A 24,387-nucleotide genomic window follows, 5' to 3' on the forward strand; every position below is an offset into this window, starting at 1 on the left:
CTGCTCTTGGAGGCAGCCGGAGCTCGTTTTCCCTTTCCAATGGCCCGACCTCGGCTGGGGTTTCTGCTCCTCCTGGCGAGCTGCTTCTCCTCCGAAGCACAGTTCCTGGACTGGATTCGGGACAGCATGAAGACCACGGGAAGCCCAGCAGCACCGGGAGAGGCAATCCCGGCCTCGGAGCCGCTGCCCTCAGCGGCTGCTCCTGCTCCCAGCCTGCCCCCAGGGATGTGGGGTGATGAGATGGTGAGGAATGTCACCACGCCGCAGCGGCAGGAGCCAGATCCCGGTACGGCAGCGCCTGTGGGCGAGGGGACCTCAGCCAAAACCACAGAGCAGCGGGACGGGAATGCCACAGGGCTGGTGGAGAGCACGGCACGGCCGAGCATCACCCCTGCCCTCAGCGCCTCACCTGCCCCCGCACAGGGTGTGGTCAGCAGCTCCACTGAGGACCCACAGCTGCTTGGAGTGGGGACCACAGAGGACGTGCAGCTCCTGGGGTCAGGGGCTACTGAGGACCCACAGCTCCTGGGGTCAGGGGCTACTGAGGACCCACAGCCCCTGGGGTTGGGTACCACCAAGTCCCCACAGCTCCTGGGGTCAGGGACCACTGAGGACCTGCAACTCCTGAGGATGGGGACCACCAAGGACCAGCAGCTTTTGGAGTTAGGTACCACTGAGTCCCCACAGCTCCTGGAGATGGGAAATACCAAGGACCCACAGCTCCTGGGGATGGGGAATACCAAGGACCCAGAGCTCCTGGGAACAGGAGCCGCTGAGGACCTGCAGGTCCTCGGAGCAGGGAGCAACTGAGGATCTGCAGCTCTTGAGGGCAGGGACCACCGAGCACCCGCAGCTGGGGATTAGGAATACCAAGGACCCACAGCTCCTGGGGACATGGACCACCAAGGACCCACAGCTCCTGGGAACAGGGACCACCAAGAATCTGCAGCTCCTGGGGACAAGAACCACTGAAGACCTACAGCTCCTGCAGGCAGGGACCCCTGTGGACCTGCAGCTCCTGGGGATGAGGAACACCAAGGACCCACAGCTCCGGAGGACAGTGACCACTGAGGACCCACAGCTCCTGGGGAACACTGAGGACCCACAGCTCCTGAGGAGAGTGACCACTGAGGACCCACAGCCCCTGAGGACAGGGACCACTGAGAATTCAGAGCTCCTGGGGACAGGGACCCCCACAACAATGAAGACATGGATGTCCTTGCAGAGACCAGGAGGTCCCCAGCCAGGTAGTGCCCCTTTTCCTTTCTCACCAGGTGACAGTACCCACGAGCAGGCGGTGCCATTCCAGGACCCCGTGGCGCAACCTCCCCATCACCACCACGAAGCATCACAGAACCTACGGCACGGCACTGGCCACTGGGGGCTGGCCCTGGCCAGCACGAACAGGAGCCAGAGCTCCCCCTTGCCTAACCAGAGGGTGGATAATGGTGTGAATCCTCCTCTTGCTGATAACTCCAGTCCTCCTGAGTTCGATTTACTCGCCGCCACTGCGCGGCTCTACGGTAGTAGTGGCGCGGTGCTCCCACCCTTCTTTCCTGGACTGATGCCATCAGCCGGCCACTGCCTGCCCATCCCAGCCCACCTGCCCTTCTGCAGCGTGCTGGGCACCAGCCATGTCCGATTGCCAAATTACCTCGGGCACAGCAGCGAGGAGGAAATTCGGGCGGCTTTGCATGAGTGGGAGGGGCTGCTTGAGTCGCGGTGCCATCGCTACCTGGAGTGGTTCCTCTGCTTGCTGCTGCTCCCCGGGTGTAGCGCCTCGGTGCCCGTAACCCCCCCGCCGTGCCACGGCTTCTGCGAGGCCGTCAGAGACCTGTGCTGGACTCACTTGGCTGGTGGGCGCCTGCCTCTGCCTTGCGATGCTCTCCCTGAGGAGGATGAAGGGTATTCTTGTGTCTTTGTTAATGCTTCCGCAGGTAACGTGGCTGGGTGACACCCCTCTGTTGTTGTCTGTCTCCCCTCCCAGCCCCCCTCCATCCCCACAGGCGCTGAGGGATGCTTCTGCCTCGTCCCCATGGGATGCTGCTGAGTCCAAAACCGCTTTCCATGCAGCCTTGGCTTTTCCAGGGAACCAGCAGGTTCTGACTCCCTCCACAAGGCTGAGCACTGCCCCCGGTGAAACAGAGTGTCTTGGTGGTCAGGACGGGAGATGCTCCCTAAGCGCATCACGCAGGCATTCAGGGCCAGTTTCCCAGAGCCACAGTGCTTTTGGGGTGCCCATCCTAGGATTGGGGCACTTGGAGAGCTGGCATCTCCCCACGGGAACAGGGGAAGGACCTGGGCCCCTCTGACCACCCAACCGCAGCACTGTGGTGGTGGGGAGGTTTCAAGGTGACCCGTGGCCACTGTGGGCACACTCCCCTCTCCTGGAGCAGCCCTTTACTTTGGGGTTAATGATTCACCCGGTGGCTAATGTTTGATCCCCGCGCCGCTTGGAAAAGCGGGAGAGGTTACTTCACCTCCGGCTTAGTCATTTGGTGGTTGTGACCTTTCTGTGTGTCAGACAAGGGGGTGACCCAGACATGCCTCTGGGGCAAGGGGGTGAAGGGATGGGAGTGCTGGTGTCTGGAGAAACACACTTTGGGATGAAAGCAGGAGCTCCCCCCTGCAAATTCTCTGAATGAGGCTGTGTTCCCATGCTGGCCCCGTGCCCTCGGGTGATAGCAAGGAGATGCCAGCGAGGAGCCAGAGGGGGTGATGGGGGTGGGGGGGAGGAGAGAGAAGGGGGTGGTGGCAGACAAGGGTCCCACACATGGTCCCCTCAGTGTCAAAGAGTCTCTGTTCACTGGGGAGATGCGGTGGGACCGTGGGGATGCTCAGACTCAGACTGCGCCTGGTGTCTCAGATGGGCAGTGTCAGCAATGAGAGGGGGCTGTGGTGCACCCCATGGAGTGACTTGAGGTGCTCCTGCGTGCTGGGGGTCCCCTGCATCCCAGCTGGGATGGGACATGCAGGGCCACGCTGGCAGCCTTGGCTCAAGCTAACCAGGAAAGTCATGGCGGAGTGGGACGGTGGCTTGGAGCATCCTGGGGACCTTTCCAGTGGCAGAATCACTGCAGCAAGAGACATCCCCACAGCCACCCTTTGCCAGCGCCAAACCCCCACTGCAGCCTCTGCCAGCTCTCCATGCTCCACCACAGAATCTGCCAGTTTGCCACAGGGATCATGGGCTGCTATATTTGGGCTCTGGGTGCCTTTTGGAAGAAGCAGGCATGGCCTGAAAGGCCTGGTGGATGAGAAGGGACACTTGGCTTTTGGAAGGGAGCAGACTTTTGAAGGGCTCTCCACTTACCCCTCTGCTCCCCAGTCCCCATCTGGCCTCTGCCTGCTGTCACACAGGGAATAGGTGTGTCTGCTTTTGCTTTGGGAAGTGCTGGCTCCCAGCTCCCACTCCAGACTCGGGAGCGAGTGGCATGTTGGAGAGGAGGGAGGCTCCCAGAGCTCCAAGGGGAGCGTGGTTGAAAATTGCACTGCTAACAAAAGCCTCTTTCAGCGTGTCCCCTTCATCCCGAGCCCTGGTGGGGGGACACACACACACACACAATGACTTGTCTGGCAGCAGGAATTGCAGCACTGGCTCTTACACCCAGTGTGGATCCCTGGGAGGAAGCTCTGGTTTCCTCTTCCCCTAAAGCTGCTGAGAATTTGGCTTCCTCCAGCACCAGATAAGCTTGATCCCCTGCATCCTGACGTTTGCAATCAGAGCGAGCTTGTGGGGGGCCTGAGCAGGGGGTGACTCGTGGGTGGGTGACAGTCTGAGTGTGGGGGAGCCCCACTCACACTCACCCAGTAATTTTTGGTGTAGGGCTGTGCACATCTGGGAGTGAAAGGATGCTGAGCTTCAGGATCCAGAGGCTCCCCTCCAAGGAGACTGGGGAAGCCTGATTCCCAGGGCAGGGCAGATGAGGGGGCTAGAACTGGTGGAAGGAGGGAGCGAGGTTTTCTCCCAGCCGGGTCAGTTGGGGCTGCCAGGCCTGGGAGGGACTGGGGTCTGGGGGTAGCAGGGTGGATACTGAACAGTTTCAGAACTCAGAAGAGAATCAGTGGGTCTGGGGTCTGGCAGAGTAAAAACTTTAACTGGTGGCATTTCTAACATCCCCACTGCTGGGTTCCTGTCACAGAGGTGGTGCTGGTGCTGCAGCTCAGCAGCTGGGAGGCTGGGAATGTTCCATGTCCCTCAGGCTTTGGAAGGAGCACCCAAGACATGTGTTTTCCTTCCAGGCTGGGCAAGGCAGGAATGATTTCTTATTTTTAATTTTTTTTTTTTAAGAGTTCTGGAAGACAATGCCTGGTTCTAGAGCTGGGTGGAGGTTCCTGGCTGATCCTCCTGGGTTCAGCCCAGGATACACACCTGATTCCCTCATTACTCACATGAAAATTAGGGAAGGAGCTGGGGACATTGGTTTGCCTCAGCTCCTGCTCCTGGCTCAGGATTGCTCCAAAATAAGCCCTGAGCATTCGCTTCATTCCCAGTGCAGATCCCTCAGCTGTTTCAGAGCCAGGGTGGTTGGGTTCCCTCGCTCCCAGGAAATGAGAGGTTAAAAAGCACCCGGCACGTTCACTCCCATGGAGCTGGCACCGACCCCGAGTGGTTGACATAGGAGAGGAGGAATCCAGCGCCCGGTGTGTGGGCGATGAGGATGTGCTCGCTGCCAAAACAACGGGAGCTGGCGGACAGAGGGCCAGCTCACCCCCACCAGATGTTCAGCTGCGTCGGGGAGGAGAGGAGGTCTCCAGCAGAATTTCCCCTGATTCCCTAATTCTCAATAGGAGTTGGGAAAGGAGGCCACCGCCAAATTGAGAGCATCTGGGAGGCTGACGGGGCACGCTGGCTTGAGCCGCGTTCCCAGGGTGTTGCAAGGGGATGGCTGATTTATTCCCAGCTGGAGTGACCCTGTAGGATCCTGTTCCGGGATGACGTGAGGGGTCACCGTGACCCCAGAGCGGGTATGGGTGCAGCACACTTCCTCAGGGCTCCATGGCTCTTCAGCATCCTGGTGCTCCAGCAACATCCCCCTGCTGCAGGCAAGATCCCTTTGGCTTTATCCCATCTCAGGGAGCTCTGAGCAACCTGGTTCTAATGGAAGGTGTCCCTGCCTATGGCAGGGGAATTGGAATTAGACGGTCTTTAAGGTCCCTTCCAACCCAAACCATGCTACGTTGTCCCAGCTGCGGTTGGAGGGCCAGCTGCAGGGATTGGGTGGCATTCTGGGAGTCACATCTGAATGGTCTGGAGGGAGCAGCTCAAGGTTGATGCCTCGGCCAACCCACAGCCTGAAGGAAAATCTCAGTCCCCAGGGAGGGAGAGTGGAAGGAGTCACTGCAGAACTGCGTTTGGGGGAGGCACAGCCAGGGGGGGCCTCCCAAGGCACCTTGCTCGAGTGACCATCCTTGCCCGGCTGGTTGTGACCATCCCCTTCCTTTCTTCCTGCAGAGAACCTGAGTGCCGAGGTCAGCCTGCTGGAGCTGATCGGAGACCCGCCGCCGGAGGAGATCCTCAAAATTTATGGCCCCGACAACAACCCCGGCTACGTCTTCGGTCCCAACGCCAACACGGGCCAGGTGGCCCGGTACCACCTGCCGAGCCCCTTCTACAGGGACTTCTCCCTGCTGTTCCACATCCAGCCCACGACCCCCCGGGCCGGCGTGCTCTTTGCCGTCACGGACTCCTCGCAGAGCGTCATCTACGTGGGCGTCAAGCTCTCGGAGCTGCGGGCGGGCAAGCAGCAGATCATCTTCTACTACACGGAACCGGGCTCGCCCGGCTCGTACCCGGCAGCCACCTTCACCGTGCCCACCTTGCTCAACCAGTGGACGCGCTTCGCCATCAGCGTGGAGGAGGACGAGGTCGTCCTCTACCTGGACTGCGAGGAGCACGAGCGGGTCCGGTTTGAGCGCTCCCCGGATGAGATGGAGCTGGAAGACGGCTCTGGGCTCTTCGTTGCTCAGGCTGGAGGGGCCGACCCAGATAAATACCAGGTAAGGCCTTGGGTCACCCCAAATTGCGTCTCCAAGAAGCCTCAGGAGGCGTGACAGTGGCTGTGCCTGTTGAACAGACCTGTGTTTCCTGGAAGACAACCAGAGGCCACTCTCCGTGTGTGTCCCTGGGGAAGGGCACACCTGAAATGGGGGAAAAGGTGTCTCGAAATGCCTCTGATTTTATTGTCTTGGGGCTCACCAAGGCAAAGCACTCAAAGTGGGCTGGCAGGAGGATGTGGGGTTGCCCTGCAGCAGCCACTGTTGCCCTTCCCTTTTCCCAGCAAACACACAGAGCCTCCTCAGATCTCACTGTTGCTGAAAATACCCCACTCCTTTGGTGGAGGAGCTGGTTTGGCTGGGGAAATGTCTCTCTTAGATGGAAAAAATGCTTGGGCTGGAGCATATCTTTGTTGGCTGATGCTGAGCGGTATCTCCAGGAAGGCTTTGGAGAGTGAGGAGGGATGTGATAGCTCAGCCCGTGCTTTGAGCAGGACTCACGTTCTAGATAAGGTTTATGGAAAGTGCAGGGAAAATACCCAGCTGACATGGAAATCCCCTGCAGTGCTTGAAGAGAGGAATGTTCAGGTTTCTCCTGGATTGAGCACGATTTGCCCAGCAACAGAGGCTCTGCTGAAGGGAGAGCAATTCTCTTGAAGTTTTGCAGAGCACGTTTCTGAGCTTAAACATCTTCTTGACTGTGCTGTCACATTCCCAGCTGAATGGCTTTGGGCAGGGAAAGCTCCCCCAGGAAGGGGTTAATCATTGAAGGGCTACAGAGTGGTTTGCACTGGGATTCACGCAGGTCCCTTGCAGAGCCACTTTTTGCCCTTGAAGAGCAATTTTTTTTGCTCTTGAACGTGCTGGGAGGGCCGGGTCACAGCCCTGGAGAAGCTCCTCTCCCCAGCTGGAGGCGGTTTGGCACCATGTGGAAGGCGAAGCAACAGCTTGGAGCAGAGCAGACCCTTTTTAGCAGGTGATGCTCCCAAGCTTGCCAAACCCCCTATCCCACCTCCCACCCCCAGTTTTCCCATGGGGAATAGCTGGCCATGGAGCTGACCGCACTGGCTGGAGAAGAGGGGAGCAGCATCTGACTGCCTCGTGGTGTTTCCACCACTGTCCAGCCCTGACTTGTGTTATCTGGAACTAATAGGGCATCGAGCGGATTAAAAGCTGGCCCTGGGTCAAGCTGCAGGATGAGCTGCTGGGCAAGGCAGCTGGAGGGGTCTCTGCTGGCATCTCTGCTCCTTCCAGAGTCACCCCTGTGTCAGTGGCATGGAACCTGGGGGGCAAAGCCTGTGGGTGATGCAGAAGCCCCTGGATGTGGCACTTGGGGACACGGTTTAGTGGGGGACCTGGCAGTGCTGGGGGAATGGTTGGGCTTGATCTTAGAGGGCTTTTCCAACCTCAGTAATTCCATGATTTTATGGATTCACTGTAAGAGCTACAGTGCTGCTGTCCCCTTTATGGGACCAAACCATCCAAAAAAAGGGCCCCTATAACCATCCCTCAGGGGAATGAATGCCTCAGAGCTTGGAACTGGATTACTTCTGATGCCTCTGGCAAGCCCCAGGTTTCAACCTCGTAGCCCCTGCCCAGCACCAGCAGCATGGCTTGACATGCCAGCCAGAGCTGGCACCAGGTGGGCTGAGAAGAGAGAGGGGGCCAGGACCTGGCCAGCCAGCCAGCAGTGCTTTTACAGGGACCTTTTTGGCTGTGCTCCTTGTTTCTCTTTTCCCAAGGGCTCCCTGCCCCATGCAAGCACCGCTGGCAGGTCCCTGCAGCCCACATTTTTGTATTTCCTAGGATAATCTGCACTTCCTTACTGTTTGTTTGGGTTTTGCAAGCACTGCGTGCATCCAGGCCGCTTGTTTACACAAGAAACCACCACAAATCCCTTCCTAAGGATACAAACCCCCATAGCATCCTGGTCTCAGCTGGGGAGGGTGTGTGTGTACCAGCCTGAACCCCACAGCTCCCAGTGCAAGTGGGGTCAGCCAGCACATCCCAGAACCTAGCTTAGGTCCTTGCTGCTGAGGAGGGACACAGGGATGCTGCCAGGGATGTTATCAGGACGGGATGCTACCCATCCCTCTGATCCTGGTGGGGAGGAGCTAGGGACTCTGCTGGGAAGGGGAGATAATTCCTCCTTGGTGTCTCTTCTCTGGGCAATTCACCTAAAATAATATTTAGGCTGGCTTGAAAGCACAGAGTGCCGTGTCCGGACAAGGAAACATAATGGGCTTAAGGAAACAAGGATCAGGGGCAGTTGCAGTTCAGCCAGGCTGACTGTGACATTATAACGTGAATACATTACAAGTAGGTTAAGTTAAAGATATATAATAAATATAATGCGTTGCAAATATGTTTTTATACACATTAAAAATTGTACCAATTCCTCTTGCAAGCAAATGCCCCACCCTGGTTGGGTGGTGAGCCCCCTCCAGCTGCTCACAGTGTTGGCAGCGGATCCCATCCCTCTCCTCCCACTCGAGGACGTGGTGGCCGGGTGGCACGACAGGTCGCATCGTGGCGTGTCTCTCTGTGCCACCCATCTGTCCGTGGTTCCCTTCCAGGGGGTCATTGCCGACCTGAAGCTGCGAGGGGACCCGCGGGCGGCCGAGCGCCAGTGCGAGGAGGAGGAGGACGACGCGGAGGTGAGCGCCGGGTGGGGCAGGCTCGGGGAGTGCCCCCCACCCTGCCCCCGGCTCACCTCTCATCCCCGCTCCGCGCAGGTCTCCGGTGATTTCGGCAGCGGGGCAGAAGGTGGACACCAACCCCTGGGGAAGGTCGGGGTGAGTTGTTGCCCACGGGGGTTGCGCTCAGGGCGGCACCTCAAAATTTCGGTGGTGAGGAGGGGTGAGTGCCCTCCACGGTCAAGGTCACGGGATGCTTGACAGTGTCCCAGCGCCTGTTCCTTATGGGAGGACACTGGGAGGTGAGTGGCACTACGGTGTCCCCTCATTGTTGGCACAGGGTGTCCCAGGGCTGCTGGATGCTGTCCCTGTCACCTCTCCCCCCGTGGCGGGGGGCAGCGGGCCAAGGAGCAGTGGGGTGTCCCCGCAGCAAGCTGAGAGGACCAGAGCAGAGGAGACCCTGCAGGTCTCCACGGGAGGTAATTCCAGCAGCTTTCCCCTTCCCAGGGGCACGCAACTGGGGAGGTGGTGGCGTGGCCACCCCCAAACACAACCTCTTCCTTTCCCACAGGCAGCGGCCCCAAAGGTGAAAAGGGGGAGAAGGGCGAACGTGGCTTGAAAGGGGACGCGGGGACTAGTGGTGTCATGGGGACAAACAGTGTCAAGGGCCAAAAGGTGGGTGAGAGCTGGGTCTCCAGGGGCTCGAGGGTGTCAGTGGCATTCTGTGTTTGACACCCTGCTCCACTCTGTTTCTGATCCTCAGGGGGAGAAGGGAGACCTGGGCATCAAGGTGAGCATTGCTGGGTGAGCTGGGACAAAGCCACGCCTTCACTGGGCTGCCGTCTCGGGGATGTGCCACCCATCCCCATCTTCCTCCCCTCCCCAGGGCAGTGCTGGATTTGGCTACCCTGGCTCCAAGGGCCAAAAAGGGGAACCAGGTGACCCCGGCCCACCCGGCACCCTCTCTCGGCACGCCGATGGTTCGGTGGTGGAGCAGGTCACTGGTCCCCCAGGGCCACCAGGGAAAGATGGAGCCCCCGGCAGGGATGGCGAGCCCGTGAGTTGAGTCCCCCATCCCTGGGGTGTCCCCTGTCCCCCCACCCCACCCACCTGCACGCTGACCTGTCTCCTCTCTGCCATTCCTAGGGAGATCCTGGCGAGGACGGCAAACCTGTAAGTGGCAGGGGGAGGTGGTAGGGTGATGAGGGACAGCCACCCCTTTGCCTTGCCCACCTGCTGACCCCACTCTGCTCCCCTTCACAGGGCGATATGGGGCCCCAGGGGTTCCCTGGGATGCCGGGGGAGCCGGGTCTGAAGGGGGAGAAGGTGAGTGCCGCTGCAGGTGTCGGGAGGCAGAACACTCCACTGGCCCCTGTTCATCTCACTGTCAGCTTGGCTGCACCCACAAACCGTGCTCTCTTCTCTGTACCAGGGTGACCCAGGCGTGGGGCCAAGGGGGCCCCCTGGACCACCTGGCCCCCCGGGACCACCAGGACCCTCCTCCAAGAATGACAAGCTGGTGAGTGCCCCTTGGGACGCAGGGGTTTGAGGGGGATCCATCAAGGCCCAGAGGTGCAGGGTACCAGTGCCAGCCCCTGGGCAGCACCCCTGTGCCTGACATCACTCTCGTGCTTCTCCTTCAGACCTTCATTGACATGGAGGGCTCTGGCTTTGGTGGAGACCTGGAGAGCCTGCGGGTGAGTTGGGGGGTGAGTGCCTGTCCTGCCAGCCAAGGGTGGGGGGACACCCTCAGCCATGGCCCCCCCCTTTCTCTTCCAGGGTCCGCGTGGGCCGCCCGGTCCCCCAGGGCCGCCTGGCGTGCCTGGTTTGCCAGGGGAACCAGGACGGTTTGGGATGAACCACACGGACCTACCAGGGCCACCGGGGCTGCCAGGCAGGGACGGGATCCCTGGGCCTCCGGGGCCAGCGGTAGGTGTATGGAGTGGGCAAGGGGACCCATCCCAGGGCCACCCTGTGGCCACCCCGAGCGGTGGGGGGCTCGGTGCCCACCAGCCCTGTGGGGTTTCCCGGTGCTGGAACAAACTCCTGGGGTCTTTCAGGGTCCTCAGGGTCCTCCAGGAAGAGATGGGGAGGCTGGGCAGCCAGGGCCCAAAGGAGAGCGGGTGAGTGTCCCCCGTCCCACGTGCCCTGGGAGCACGTCATGGCTTTCCCACGGGGCAGCCGACGCTCCTGGCACACCCCTGGCAGGTCCCAGCTCCCCGGCTGGGGAGCACCACTGTGGTCCTGCCTGGAGCTGGACAGCTTCTTCACAGCCTCTTCTCCCTCCTTCTCCTCCTCCCCAGGGTGACGTGGGTGACCTCGGCCTCCCCGGTGTACCAGGACCCAAGGTACTGTGCCTGGGCTGGGCTTTTTGGGGGAATCCCCCATCCATTGCATACTGGAGGCAGGGATGCTGCTTGGGGGGGGTGCATCTTGCACAGGAATGGAGAGGGGGGTGCTGGTGTTTGGCTTTCTCCCAGGTCAGGGAGCTCTCATAGCTCAAGGGTGCAGGGAGCTGCATCCCACAAAGGATGCTTTCCAGGCTCCTGCCACCCTGTCTTGGCTTTGCTCCAGACGCTGCTGCAGCAAGAGGCAGGCAGGGAAGCCAAGCAGGGTGTTTCAAGGCACAGAAGAGAGTTTGCCAGGGGGGTTTTGGGTGCCCACACCCCACTGGGAAACACCCCATCCGTGTATCACTCACTCCTGCCTGCCTGCTCCAGCCTTTCTCCACCATGCATCCCCAAAGGTGGAAGTAAAGGCTTGCTGGGAGCCAGGCTGCCCCTTGGGATGGCCCACCCACTGCAGCCCGAGCTGGGGGCAAGAATCTCAAAAAATAAGGTTTCTTAACCTTAATTCTAACCTTCTGCCAGCGCCCAGGGGGCAGAGGGGGTGGCAGTGGGTATAAGGACCGATCCTGGTGCCCCGAGAACCATCACAAAGCCCAGGGATGCCTACAAGCACTGAGCTCTGCTGCAGCATTGGCGCCAGCCACACGTGCAAAATTATTCCCATTTATGGCTTTAGACAAGCCTCTGGTGGCCACTGTGGACATTACATGGGGAGCTGGTGGGATGAAAGATACCTGAGCTGGGCAATGTCCCTTCCCACAAAGCCCCAAGACAGGGAGCATCAGGGAGAGCATCTGTGTCCTGTCCCAAGGGGGATTTGGGAGGAGATGTATTGCCTCCTGCTCACAGGCTCCAGGCAGGGACCGTTGTCACCCAGCATCTGTCCCCTTCTTGTCCCCTCTTGCAGGGCAACAAAGGAGAACCAGGACCAGCAGGACCCCCAGGAGAAACGGGTTTAGCTGGCCTTCCTGGGCCCATGGGACCCCGAGGGCAGCCAGGGCCCCCCGGGCCCCCAGGACCACCAGGGCCAGGCTACGAGGCTGGATTTGTAAGTGGTCACTGCAGGTGGGATGAGCTGGAGCTGGGGACAGATGCAGCTCAGCCCCTTCTCCCTTCATTTAGGGTGACATGGAGGGCTCGGGGCTGTCATTCACCCCTGGACCACCCGGACCTGAAGGGCCACAGGTAGCTTTGTTCTTGCCCTCTCTGTCCTGTGCTCCCTGGGGTATTCCCTGCCATCACACGACGCTCATGGTCTCCTTGTTGCTTCCAGGGGGTGCCAGGACTGCCAGGGTTGAAGGTGAGGAAGCCTTGCAGCATTTTCTCACCCTGGCTCCATCCTTGCAGGATACCTACAGGCAGCCTGTAGGAATGGTGCTCTGACACCTCTTTCCTTGCAGGGAGAGGTTGGCAGCCCTGGACAGCCCGGCTTGCCAGGCCCGAAGGTAAGGAGCAGGGGAAGATTGGGATGGGCTGTGTGCCAGCACCTGGGTTTGCTCCCCAGCCTGGGGCTGGATGCTCCCTACTGCATCCTGCTCTTCCCCACTCCTCATTGCAGGGAGATGCTGGCATGCCTGGCGTGGATGGCCGTCCTGGCCTGGAGGGCTTCCCTGGACCGCAGGTAGGAGCATCAGCCTCCCCCAGTTCCAAAAGCCCCCTCACTGCTGGCAGGACACCCTCGATTGCAGCAGCTCCATCCCCAGCAGCCAAAATTCCCCCTCCCTGCTTTGGGACCTGGCTCACTGCGTGCCAGGGGTGCCCACGCACCTTAGGACCTGTCCTCATCACCTGGCCACCCCACTCGCCACCACCCCCACCCAAAACTGTCTCGGCCTGGCTTGCTGCCTGGACCCTGGAGGCAGAGTGGGGTGGCCAGAGTGGTGGTGCTGAGCTGGGGGTGGGAGGGGATCTCCTCTTGTGAGCCAGAGTCCGGTTCCATGTGGTGCCAAGCAGGAAGCTCACCCCTGCCTGCTTCTCCTTCCAGGGACCCAAAGGTGACCAGGGCAGCCCCGGTGAGAAGGTAGGTGCCACCACGCTGGGGACAGGGATCAGCTGGTGGTGGCCCTAGGGCTGATGGCTTGTGTCTTCCAGGGAGAGCGAGGTCAGGATGGTGTGGGGCTGCCCGGCCCCCCAGGGCCACCCGGTCCCCCTGGACAAGTCATCACTGTGTCGGGTGAAGATGTAAGTGGTGACACCTGGCTTCAGCACAGCTAGGGGAGGGGAAAACTCAGGGGGAGGAAGGGGTGTTCCCAGCAGCCATCATGGTTGGGGGGGGGACCGAGGGAGGCCTCTCCAGGAGCTCTGACTTGCAGAGCAAAGATCGGGGTAAAAAACCTCATTTTGTCTTATTTTGTTTCTTTTTGCAGAGGTCTTTGGTGGCTTTTCCTGGTCCAGAGGTAGGTGCCCTCCTGCCACCCATGCCCAGCCCTCAGCAGCACCAGGAGGGCACCCTGTTTTTTGGAAAGAGGGGGTTTGCTCTTAGAAGCATCTCTGCTTCTCTCTGCAGGGCAGGCCAGGCCACGCCGGCTTCCCGGTGAGTCAGCGACCTGTCTGGGGACCACAGGGGTGGCCTCGGTGCCAGCTCCGGGTGCTGGTCCTGCCACACTTTGCTGCGGGGTGATGGTGATGGAGGAGGGGTTTGGGGTCTGCCTTGGGTGGAGTGGAAATGACGTGGGCTCTGTGTTCTCCCTGCAGGGTCCAGTGGGACCGAAAGGAGACCCGGGGTCGACTGGTCCCCAGGGCCCCCCAGGGTTGAAGGTAACTGCTCCAGGACACCTCTGCCCCATGGGGTGATCTCACTTCTGGCCCCCCATCCTACCTGGCCACTGGGTCCTGCTGGTGACACCAGCCCTGGCACAAGTGGGAGCCTGGCCCCTCCATGTCCCCTCGCACCTCCTCCTCTCTTGCAGGGGGAGAAGGGCGAGCCCGGTGTCATCATCAGCCCTGACGGGACCGTGGTCACCGCAAAGATGAAAGGAGAAAAGGTGGGGGCACGGCGGGAACGGGGAGGGGGCACATCCCCATGTGACAGCTTCCAGGCAGTCCTGGTGGTGATGCCCTTTCCCTCTCCATTGTCTGCAGGGCGAGCCGGGGCTGCGGGGACCAATGGGACCAGCAGTAAGTCACCGTCACCATCCCCCTTGTGTCCCACGGGCAGGGACAAGGATGATCCTGGGCAAAGGGGGACAAGTGGGTGCTCCCACATTGAGCATCCTCATCCTCATCTTCTCTCCCTTCCAGGGTCCCCAGGGGCGAGCAGGGATGAAGGGAGAGATCGGCTTTCCGGGCAGACCCGTAAGACCTGCTCCCGGTTTGTTTGTCTCCTCGGCCGTCGCCTCCACCCCATCTCCCCTCCCTGTTTGCATGTCCTTCACCTGCTGAGCCCCAAACCCTGCTGTGTCCCTGAGGGATGGGGAGGCGATGCCAGGGTGTCAGAGGTGACTCTGGAGCACCAGAGGTGACACCAGGGGTTGGCAGGGGGGCGGGGACGAGGCTCATCTGTGCTGCTCATCCGCAGGGGCGTCCTGGCATGAACGGGCTGAAGGGTGAGAAGGGTGACCCCGCAGACGTGCTGGGCTTGCGGGTGAGCACTTGCTGCAGCCCCCCTGCTGCTGGCCCTGCAGAGCGGGGGAAGCACAGCAAGGGTCTCCCTGCAGACCCCAATCTCTCGGGCAAAGGGCACATGTCTCCCTCTCTGAGGGGCTGGTTGGCCCTCTGGAGCAGGGCATGGCCCTGGTGTCCCCCCGCCATGGTGGGGACTGCCCACTTTGCGGGACCCTGACGCATCTTCTCGCCCTCCACAGGGTCCCCCAGGACCCCCAGGACCTCCTGGGCCCCCTGGGCCACCTGGCAGCATAGCCTACAACAGTGGCAACGTGAGTAACAACACGGTCACCGGGATGGAGGTGCTGGTGACTGGGTCCCCCAGTGCCCCCTGCATGGCTGGAGGGCACAAGGATACTCTGGTGACATCCTGGCTGGGGCTAGCACACTGGACTGTCACCAGCATTGAGGGGGGTCCCCAAGGATGCTGCTGTCTCTGCAGCCACTTCCTTTGCATCTCCACAGACCTTCAGCGACTCCAGCCATCCCGCACTGCCAGCGTTTCCCGGTAAGGGGGTGTCTTCTCCGAGCCCCCTCTGGGCAGTTTGGGGAACCTTGGCAAGGCAGGGCTGGGGGGAAACCCGGTCCTTTCGAGCTGGGATGCTGCAGCTCTGAGACGGCATCTCTGCTGCTGCCCACAGGTTTCCCCCAGTTCCCAGGACAAAAGGGAGAGAAAGGTGATGCCGGACCCCCAGGACCCCCAGGTAGGTGATCAGTCCCCCCATGCAGAGGCGGGCAAGGGGTGCCTCATGCACATCCCTACTCTCCTCTCCTTCCCCTCTTTCCACAGGGCACTTCCCCTATGACCCAGCTCACTTTGGCACCAACCTGCGGGTAAGGCCTTTGCGTGCTGGTGGCTGGAACCCGGCACGATTTGGGGTACCGGGGTGCGCCCTGGCCACTCACCCTAAGGTTTTGCCAACCCACAGGGCGACAAGGGAGATGCAGGTCCCAAGGGTGAGAAGGGTGAGCCGGGCAGCACCCCACTCTACAGTCCCAGCGTCTCTGGGCTGCCAGGGCCCCCAGGGCCCCAGGGATACCCCGGGCTGCCAGTGAGTACCTCATGGGGCAGGGAGCAAAGGGGCATGGCGGGGTCAGCACTCCTGGGGGCTTTGCTCCAAGAGATGTTCTCTCACTCTGCCTAGGGTCCCAAGGGGGACAGTATCGTTGGGCCACCGGGCCCTCCTGGACCTCAGGGTCCCCCTGGCATCGGATACGAGGGGCGGCAGGGTCCCCCTGGCCCTCCCGGCCCCCCTGGTCCACCCTCCTTCCCAGGTCCCCACAGGCAAGGTGAGTACCTGCCCTGTTGCATCCCTCCACCTGCCACCCCCACATCTCTCCATTCACCCCCCACATCCCTCCTGCACCCTGGCATCTGTCTCTGCATCCCCACATCCCTCCCTGTATCCCAGCACCCCTCTCTGCACCCTGCCACATCCTTCCTTGCATCTCATGTGCCCTTTCCTGCACCTCTGCGTCCCTCCACATCTCACCCTTCTCTCCCCCCACAGCCATCAGCATCCCTGGACCCCCAGGACCACCAGGACCGCCCGGACCTCCAGGCACTAGCGGGATATCCCTGGGGGTGAGTTAGGGCTCTGGGCAGGGTGTTGCCTGCGGGCTGGCTGGCTGGTCCCTGAGCCCCCCCCCGCCGTGCTGTGCCCGCAGCTCCGCGCCGTGCCGACATACCAGGTGATGCTGAGCACTGCCCACGAGCTGCCCGAGGGCAGCCTCATCTTCCTGACCGACCGGCAGGAGCTCTACGTCCGCCTGCACAGGGGCTTCCGACGGGTGCTGGTGAGTAGGGGGGCCAGAGGGGAGCCCTGTCCCGGGTTGCAGCACCCAGCTCTCGGGGAGTGCAGACAGCACTGCCCTGAGGGTTTGGTGGTGACTCTTGGTGATGCCCGGGGGTCCCCCCACCTGTGCACGAGGAAGAGAAGAGGGGGACACCTGGGATCTGATGTGCCGTGCCCTTGCAGTTGGAGGAGCACAACCTGATCCCCAGTTCAGCTCTGGTGAGCCCTGTGTTCTCCATGCCCACCCTTACCCCCCATTTCCATCCCTATCCTTCATCCTCATACATCCTCATACATCCTCATCCCATCCTCAACCATCTCCATCTGAAATCATCTTTATCCTCTTCTCCATCTGTCCCCAGCTGCCTCAATCCCCATCCCCTACCATCTCCACTTTCATCCCCATCCATCCCCAGCATATCCCCAATAATCTCCATCCACCCCAACCACCTCCATCCCTATCACCATTCATCCCCAGCCACCTCCATCTCTATCCCTGACCACCTCCATCCCCATCCCCACCTGGGGCACCACCACCACCAACCCCCGCTCAGCCTGTCTCCCCCTCCTCAGGACAACGAGGTGTACGACAAGCCACCCACCCTCCACTACGCCGGCACCCAGCCCCGCGGGCCCCTGCACCCCCTCCGCAACCACGTCCCCCCGCCCACCGCCCGGCCCTGGCGCGGGGACGAGGTGGTGGCCAACCAGCACCGCCTGCCCGAGCAACCCCTGCTCCACCACCAGCACGAGCTTCTCAACAGCTACTACATCCACCGCCGGCCAGATCCGGCTCCCGTGGCTGCCCACGTGCACCAGGACTTCCAGCCCGCTGTGAGTGCCACGTGCCAGCCGAGGGCGGGTGATGACGGTGGTCAAAGCCACAGTCCCTCAAGCCCCGCCTGTCCCCTCTTGGCAGCTTCACCTGGTGGCCCTGAACACCCCGCTCAGCGGAGGCATGCGCGGCATCCGGGGCGCCGACTTCCAGTGCTTCCAGCAAGCCCGGCAGGTCGGGCTGGCCGGCACCTTCCGCGCCTTCCTCTCCTCGCGCTTGCAGGACCTCTACAGCATCGTGCGCAGGGCTGACCGCGCCGCCGTCCCCATCGTCAACCTCCGGGTAGGTTGGATGCAGAGCATCCCAAAGGCCCTTCATTCCTTCATCCATGAGGCATCCCCTTCCCTGAGGCTGCTGGGACGTAGTGAGATGCTCTTGGCATCATGAGATGCTCTTGGGGTGAAGGCAGGGCTAACCCTCCCCCATTTTCTGACTCTTCCCACCAGGACGAAGTGCTCTTCAACAACTGGGAAGCCCTCTTCACGGGCAGCGGGGCTCCGCTGCGAGCCGGCGCCCGCATCCTCTCCTTCGACGGCCGGGACGTCCTGCGGGATGTGGGATGGTGAGTTCAGGGTTGAGCAACGGGGAAACAGGGTTTGGAGCGTGGGGGACGCAGCAGCAGCCCCCCCACCTGTCACCCCTCCAGGCCGCAGAAGAGCGTGTGGCACGGCTCGGATGCCAAGGGCCGGCGCTTGCCCGAGAGCTACTGCGAGACGTGGCGGACGGAGGAGCGTGCCGTCACCGGCCAGGCTTCCTCGCTGGCCTCCGGAAAACTGCTGGAGCAGGTGGCCAGCAGCTGCCAGCAGGCCTTCATCGTCCTCTGCATCGAGAACAGCTTCATGACCGCCGCCAAAAAGTGACACCCGCCCTCCCATCCCTTGGGTACCCCCATCTCCCCAGGAGGGGTGGGGACCCTGCACCCTGGCACCCCTGGGGTCCTCAGCTCCCTCCACGTGCCTGCTCTCACCCCGCAGGGTTTTCTTCTCCCGCAGACCTTAAGCCAAAGAGTATTGCCGTGGCCCCTGCCCTGGATCGGCAGGGGCTTGGGTCCCACCCGGGGCAGGGCAGCCATGGGCTGGCTGCCTTCTTCCTCCTCCTCCTCCCCTCACTCCTCTTCTAACTCCTAATATTTAACCACTTCAGCTTGTTCCCCCACCTGCTCAGATCCTCTTTTCGGGGTGGCTGGCTCGAGGATGCTTGGCAGGGAGATTTCAGCGCTGCCATGTCAGGTGCTCTCCCTGTGGGGGGCTCCCTGACCAGCACCCCAGCTCCATACTGTCCTCACCAGGAGCTTGGGATCGGACCCAAATCTCTGCTGCTGGGGCCATGGGGTCTTCTCTAGCCAAAACCCCAGTATCCCACCCAAGGGACTGTCCCATGGCAGTGCTGGGACTCCCCCAGATGGTCTCCGTCCTCCCCAGGTAAGGACCATCGTGTTATCATCCTCACCTCCACCTCCCAGCCAGCAGGGCTCTGGTGGGGGTCTGGTCTCCCCCATCCCCTCCACACACCCTTGGGACCTCTGGCCATGCCCCTGCAGCCCAGGAACAGCCACAGTCAGCCCAGCACAAGGCATTGGGCTGAAGGGGTGGCCCCGACGTGTGGCCCTTGGCGTGTGTTTACGTGCGTGTGCGTGTTGAGCACGTGTGATACTGAGGGCAGGCACTGCCAACCCCCCTCCCCATGCCACCTTTGCTGGGCTTCTGCGGTGAAGGCGCAGCAAAAAACTGGTTGGAATTGGTGTGGGCAAATCCAAGGTGCTAAAAAAAAAAAAAGCCAAAAAAAAAAAAAAAGAGAGAGAGAGAAAAAAAGAGAAATCTGTTACTAGCTTTTTTTTTTTGTTATTGTATGGAAATTATTACCATAAAAGCTGTGCGAGTCACACGGTCTCTATTTCTTACAGTCTACTGTATTTTGTGTAATTAATGCAATTTAAAGCCTGTGGATCTTTATATTATTTTTTTTTGTTGTCGGTTGTGTCCTATAAACCATTTTCTAAAGGCACTGAATAAAGAAACATCCTCTTGTAGCCTGGCTCTGTACCATGATGGGGGACGCAGCAGCAGGGGGTCCCCATCCATATCCCTGTGTGGTATCCCACGGTGCTCTGTGTTTGGGGATGGGGAAGGGGGCACAGCCCTGTCTCCACAGAGCAGAAAACATGTCCCCAGAGTTACATCCTCAACGGAGCAGCACAGAGCACCAGCAGTGGGAGAGGAGAACAAGCACACGGTGGTGATGATGATGATGATGATGATGATGCTCACTTAGGGAGCCAGCGCTCAGGCTCGCACGGTGCCTGCCTCGGGGCTTTTCTCCTGTGCTGGAATCTCCACGGGGAGCTGGCACGGCTCCTTGGCCAAGGCTGGCTCTTCTGGCTGCCTGCGGCGGCTGTGCCGGATGCCCACACCGACAGCCGCCAGCAGGTAGACCACGGCCAGCAGCGCGAAGTAACCAAAGTACACGTAGAACTGGAAGAGAGGAGGTGGGGGAAAAGAACAACAATTGAAGCCTTGCCTTCATCCCACACCACTCAGGGAGCACCTCCATCCTAGATGGCATCCCCCAATCCCTACCTGGGGATGCACGGATAAGCCCAAGCCCCTCTTGTCGGCCACGATGACGGTGATAATGGTCTTCAGAACGGTGCCGAAGAAGGTGTTGACCCCAAAGACCAGAGCACAGAGCTCTTTGGAAAGGGAGGTAGCGATCTGGAAACTGGGAAAAACGGGAGCACTGGTGAACCCCTGGTGTCAACCCGGCTGCCGGGGTGGGAGCAGATCCCCAGGGGCTCCACGCACATGGCAATTGGCACCAGGAACTGGTAGGAGCCACGGAAGAGGACGTAGGCAACATAGCACAACCAAATGTTGGTGGTGGAGTTCATGAGCAGGAGCAGCCCTGCCTGGAATGCCGTCACCACTCCGATCACCAGCTCCGACCACAGCGTCCAGCGGATCTTCACGTAGCCAGCAGCGAAGGAGGCGATGGCTCCTGGGGAGGGATGAGGGATGCTGTGAGCACCTCAGGGGCCACCTGGCCTAGGCTGGGACCCAGCCCAGTGATGATCAGGTCATCCCCGAAGCCAGACCACCCTCTACCATTCCCAAACAGTCCGTAAGGACCACCATTCCTAAGGGACACTGTCCCCAGTCGTTCCCAGGGGATGTAGAGGGATAAAGGGTGTCCCCCCACATTCCATGTTTCTCCAGCTATTCCCAGAGGGTGCAGCAGGATGAGGAGGCCCCCCCCCTCCATCCCCAGTGTCCCCATCCCACACGAGCTCACCCAGCAGCGTGGAGGCCGCATCCACCCCTCCGTTGTACACCCGGCGGTTGTCCGTGGTGGGGAAGATCTCGTTCCAGAGGATGTGCGCGTAGTACAGCATCAGGTAGTACCCAGCTGAGTTGAAGATCCACCACAGGGACCAGAGGCGGAGCTGGGGCTGCCTGGCCAGCGCCCCCACCTCCCGCAGCATCCGGCACAGCACCGCGTCCCGCCAGCCCCGCGCCCTCCCGCCGCCGTCCCCCTCGGCCATCCTGACCAGCTCCGTGGATGCAGCCTCGTCACCGGCTGCCCCCGGCCGGTTGAAGAAGAGGCTGCGCCGGGGCCGCTCAAGGAAGAGGGTGAGGACGAGGCCGAAGCTGACAAAGCCCAAGGAGACGTAGTTGAGCGTGAGGAAGGAGACGCCGCCCAAGGTGACACAGAGCTGGCCCAGCACCGAGCTGGTGAAGACACCCATGAGGACGGCGGAGCGGGAATAACTGGCCATCCGCTGGTAGCGGGACGGGGCAACGAGGGAGAAGATGTAGGAGGAGTAAGCGATGCGGGCGGCCATGGTGATGCCGTAGAAGAACTCCATCAGCTGCATGGCCAGGACGGAGGTGCCCAACACCAGCAGCAGCCAGATGGAGATGTGGCTCAGGCTCTGCAGCACCAGCACGGGCTTGTAGCGCAGGTAGTCCGTCAGCAGGAAGATGGGCACCAGCACGGCCAAGTACGAGTAGGACAGCACCGGCGTGATCACGTTGGTCACCTGCCATGCAGGCAAGGAGGGGCTCAGCACCAGTTACATCCCTGGGGTTGCCCCCCAGCCTGGAGGAATGTGGTCTGTGTGGGCACCAGCTGCTGACCTCCATCGCAGCACCTCCCCGGGGAGGAATGTGACCAGCAGCATGCTCCAGGCTGGGGGTCTGGCTGAGCCTCAGCCCCCTCCTGTGCCAGGACACAGCGTTCCCACAGACACAGCAGCCGGCTGGGACCGGGGCCAGCATCCCTTGGTTGAGGGACGATGACATGTGGCCCCTCCTTGTCTAACCCCATCATTGCCAGCAGCCCAGCGGTGCACAGTGTCAGCATGGAAAGTCTCCCCAGCAGGCAACCCCCTGCCATCTAACAGGCTGCCCAGGTGGGCAGGGATCAAGCTTCACCCCCCAAAATCAGTTACTAGCCTGGGCATGAGGTCTTATGCCACGGCAAGCTGAGCCTGGGACGTAGGAGACAGGGTGACTCAAAGCCCAGGGAGACAGGGACCCACCCCTCACCACCTTCTCCCCCTAGAAAGCACCACCACGAGTCACCACACACCACCATCGTGCCCAGCACGTGACACCCCGGTGCACCCCAGAACCACAGAGGGATGCTCCGGGCAGCCCCAGGGTGGTGACCGTGGCTGGAAAGGGGGACACCAGGGTGGGAGACAAGGGTGCCCATGGCTCACCTCTGCCTTGGTGAAGTTCTGGTCGGGACCCAGGAGATAGGGGGTGATGAAGCTCTCCCCGGGCCGGATCTGTGTCATGAAGCCGTAGAAGCAGAGGTAGAAGACTTGTAGCTTCCAGCGCTGGTCCGGCACCGTCTCTGACGCCGGCTTTTTGGCACCATCATCCTTCTTGGGCATGGCCCTGCAGCAGGACGGCAGCGTTATCCTGGGAGCCATCAGCTACGCGGGCTTTGCCGGACCAGGCGGCCTCTCTCTGTCCGCAGGCTCTCTCGAATGCATGGAAAACCACGGCACTGCAGTTTCTGGAGAAAAAGCAGCGTTTGGCAAGGGATCAAAATTCCTCCAGAATCTCAAAGGCAAATAAATACCCCTACCTTCTCAGCAGGAGGTGTTCTGGGAAGAAGAAGAAAAGCAGCCGCACGTCTCGCTGTGCAAAAGCCGGGGGGAGGGTGTGTCATTTCAGGAGCATTTGTAAATCACGTGCATCCGGAGCCTGGGATGCACGGAGCACCTGGATCCACAGTGGGGCGTCCTCAGATCCCAGCACCTCCTCTTCCTCCCTTTTAAGAGTCGGAGGGGAAGGGGGGGGGTGGTGTTGGTTTTAGCGCTTCCTTAAGCAGTGCTTCCCTCTGAGCTCTGACCCAGGGGGATGCAGATGCTCCGTGGCGGGGATGCTCCGGAGGGGAACGGCAGGAGCCACTGGGACTGTGCCGGTTGTGGAAGCGAGTTAATGTGCACACTGGGCACGGGGCCGCCACGTTATACAGTAGCTGGGCACTTGGCAGGACTTTGGCTGAGGCACAGGCAAGCGGCTGCCCCTTGGCTCTTCCCGGCAGGACACGATGCCCAGCCTGGGGAGAATGCAAAATGCCACGAGATTCATGGCCCAGAGAAGGATTAAAAGCTCAGATCCTGAGGTTTGGCTGCAGGAAATCTGGCAGTGCCAGGAGACCTGATTAGCAGTCACGGGATGAGGGAAGCGATGAGGAGAAGGCCTGGACTGGGTGTTCCCCACTCTGACAACAGGTCACTGACGGTACTTTTCACGCCATAAAATTCCACGTGTGCCAATCCAAGGTCTAGAAACCTGATGACCCTGCTAATTGCAGAACAACTAATCATGGTCACTAGAAAACAAGTCCATGGTCCCAGTCCCAAGTGTTCCCCTTGAGGTGAGACTGGGAGGCTCACCTCTGGAGCCTCCCCATGCTGCCACATAACACACATGGCTAATGGGAACACAGGCCAGGGAAAGCTGGTCGTGAGTGAAACAAAAAAAAAAAGCAGCAGTGGGAAGCAAAGTGCCCATTTGCCCCAGTGAGGAAAACCAGCTGCACTAAACCCAGGATGCAGCTCCGTGAAGCTGCTCCAGTGCCAGGACCACCAGCTCTTAACTCCCAGCAGGTGTGTCCCCACACATGGAGGGAGTCCAGTCCAGAATCCGCCTGGCTGGTCTTAATTCCACCCTCTCTGGAACATCCGTGGAGCTGCCTACTCAAGGTGAGCGGGCTTGAGTCCCAGGGAACGCTCCATCCTTCATCCCTGGTGCAAGCCAGGAAGAGCAGAGAAGAGGGAGTGGAAGAGGGAGAGGGAGCAGGGGGGGAGAGGGGGAAGGAAGGGGGAGGGAGACGAGCAGAGCACGGGCCGCTATCACTCTGTGAACCTGCTTATCGCCGGGTTATCCTGGTGTGACCTTGACACGGATCACTGTCACGCTGTGCCGTTGTCAACCTGGCCCACGGGCGGCGTGGGTCGCCGAGCTCAGGCTCAGCTCTCCGCGGAGCCACGGCCACCACAGTCCCGAGGGGACAGCTCTGGGGAGGTGGAGGGGGGGGAAGCCGAGGGATGCTCTCCCCCCAGCCGCGCGTCGGTGACACAGAAGCGAAGCTGCCAAAGCACGATCGTGTTTCGTGGGGAGCTGCCAAGCAGAATTGGGGTGCGCGAGCCCTGAAGCACCTTCCCTAAAACGAGGCGTGGGAAGCTCCCCCAAAAAAAACACACCCTCGCCCACTGTGCGGGCACCTATTTGCCTTTCTGCCCCCCTCCATCCCCAGCAGCCGAGGGATGGGTGCTGCGGGGTGGTTTGGGGTGCACGTGGTAGAGGAGGGTTTGTTTTTGGGGAAGGGGGGTGCGCGGCACCGGCTCCCCCTGAAACGGGGCACTACCCTGGGGGCAACCCCACACCCCCAGCAGTCCGGCGGCGCTCACACCGCCGAATCCGCGGGCACCCCGGGGGCACGGCCCACCCCCGGCCCCCCTGCGCCCCCCGTACCTGGTGGGCGGCGGGCATGGGGGCTGCGGGCCGGGCTGCCGGGGCTCCCCCGCGCTGCCCTCGCCGCGCTCACGGCGAGCCCGCAGACAACGAGGACAAGGGGGAGGAGGAGGAGGAGGAGCGTGGGGAGGGCCCTCGGGAAATGTAGTCATGCCCCACGTGCGGGGCAGTGCGGGGACC

The 24,387-nt window shown here is 61.1% G+C and overlaps 2 protein-coding genes across 3 annotated transcripts; one reads left to right on the plus strand and one right to left on the minus strand.

Moving 5' to 3' along the window:
* On the plus strand, positions 1-19,244 carry COL18A1 (collagen type XVIII alpha 1 chain). Its single transcript, XM_050339352.1, is given in 43 exon segments — positions 1-807; positions 809-1,247; positions 5,456-6,000; positions 8,574-8,654; positions 8,733-8,792; positions 8,974-9,112; positions 9,205-9,308; positions 9,397-9,423; positions 9,520-9,690; positions 9,780-9,806; positions 9,897-9,959; positions 10,066-10,152; positions 10,277-10,330; positions 10,413-10,562; positions 10,694-10,756; positions 10,937-10,981; positions 11,889-12,029; positions 12,104-12,166; positions 12,255-12,281; positions 12,382-12,426; positions 12,540-12,602; positions 12,966-13,001; positions 13,073-13,162; positions 13,348-13,377; positions 13,488-13,514; positions 13,676-13,738; positions 13,891-13,965; positions 14,063-14,098; positions 14,222-14,275; positions 14,499-14,564; positions 14,785-14,856; positions 15,050-15,092; positions 15,226-15,288; positions 15,375-15,418; positions 15,514-15,636; positions 15,730-15,874; positions 16,096-16,169; positions 16,253-16,381; positions 16,564-16,599; positions 16,954-17,214; positions 17,300-17,497; positions 17,662-17,777; positions 17,862-19,244. Coding segments are annotated over 43 exon segments (5,157 nt in total). The 5' UTR covers positions 1-39; the 3' UTR covers positions 18,076-19,244.
* On the minus strand, positions 19,033-24,314 carry SLC19A1 (solute carrier family 19 member 1). Of its 2 annotated transcripts, none has more exons than XM_050339371.1 (6): positions 24,208-24,314; positions 21,936-22,237; positions 20,504-21,251; positions 20,017-20,209; positions 19,792-19,933; positions 19,033-19,686 (listed from the first exon to the last, which is right to left on the minus strand). In XM_050339371.1, exons 2-6 carry the CDS (start codon positions 22,149-22,151, stop codon positions 19,498-19,500), a joined length of 1,488 nt encoding a protein of 495 aa, XP_050195328.1. In that variant the 5' UTR covers positions 22,152-22,237; positions 24,208-24,314; the 3' UTR covers positions 19,033-19,497. The 2 variants fall into 2 exon arrangements, with proteins under 2 accessions (XP_050195328.1, XP_050195326.1); XM_050339369.1 differs by lacking the exon at positions 24,208-24,314 and adding an exon at positions 22,310-22,471.
* Positions 24,315-24,387: the final 73 nt, after the last annotated feature.

This window comes from Myiozetetes cayanensis, unplaced genomic scaffold (genome assembly GCF_022539395.1).
Source record: "Myiozetetes cayanensis isolate MyiCay16 unplaced genomic scaffold, myiCay2020 scf9, whole genome shotgun sequence".
Lineage (NCBI taxonomy): Eukaryota > Metazoa > Chordata > Aves > Passeriformes > Tyrannidae > Myiozetetes > Myiozetetes cayanensis.

Excerpts from the sequence above, each read along its gene's own strand:
- SLC19A1 (XM_050339371.1), bottom strand. The coding sequence starts at position 22,151 with ATGGCTCCCAGGATAACGCTGCCGTCCTGCTGCAGGGCCATGCCCAAG. Across the intron at positions 20,210-20,503 it reads TGCGGCCTCCACGCTGCTGG|GAGCCATCGCCTCCTTCGCT; the intron begins GTGAGCTCGTGT and ends ATCCCTCCCCAG. Across the intron at positions 19,934-20,016 it reads TTCCTGGTGCCAATTGCCAT|TTTCCAGATCGCTACCTCCC; the intron begins GTGCGTGGAGCC and ends CGTTTTTCCCAG.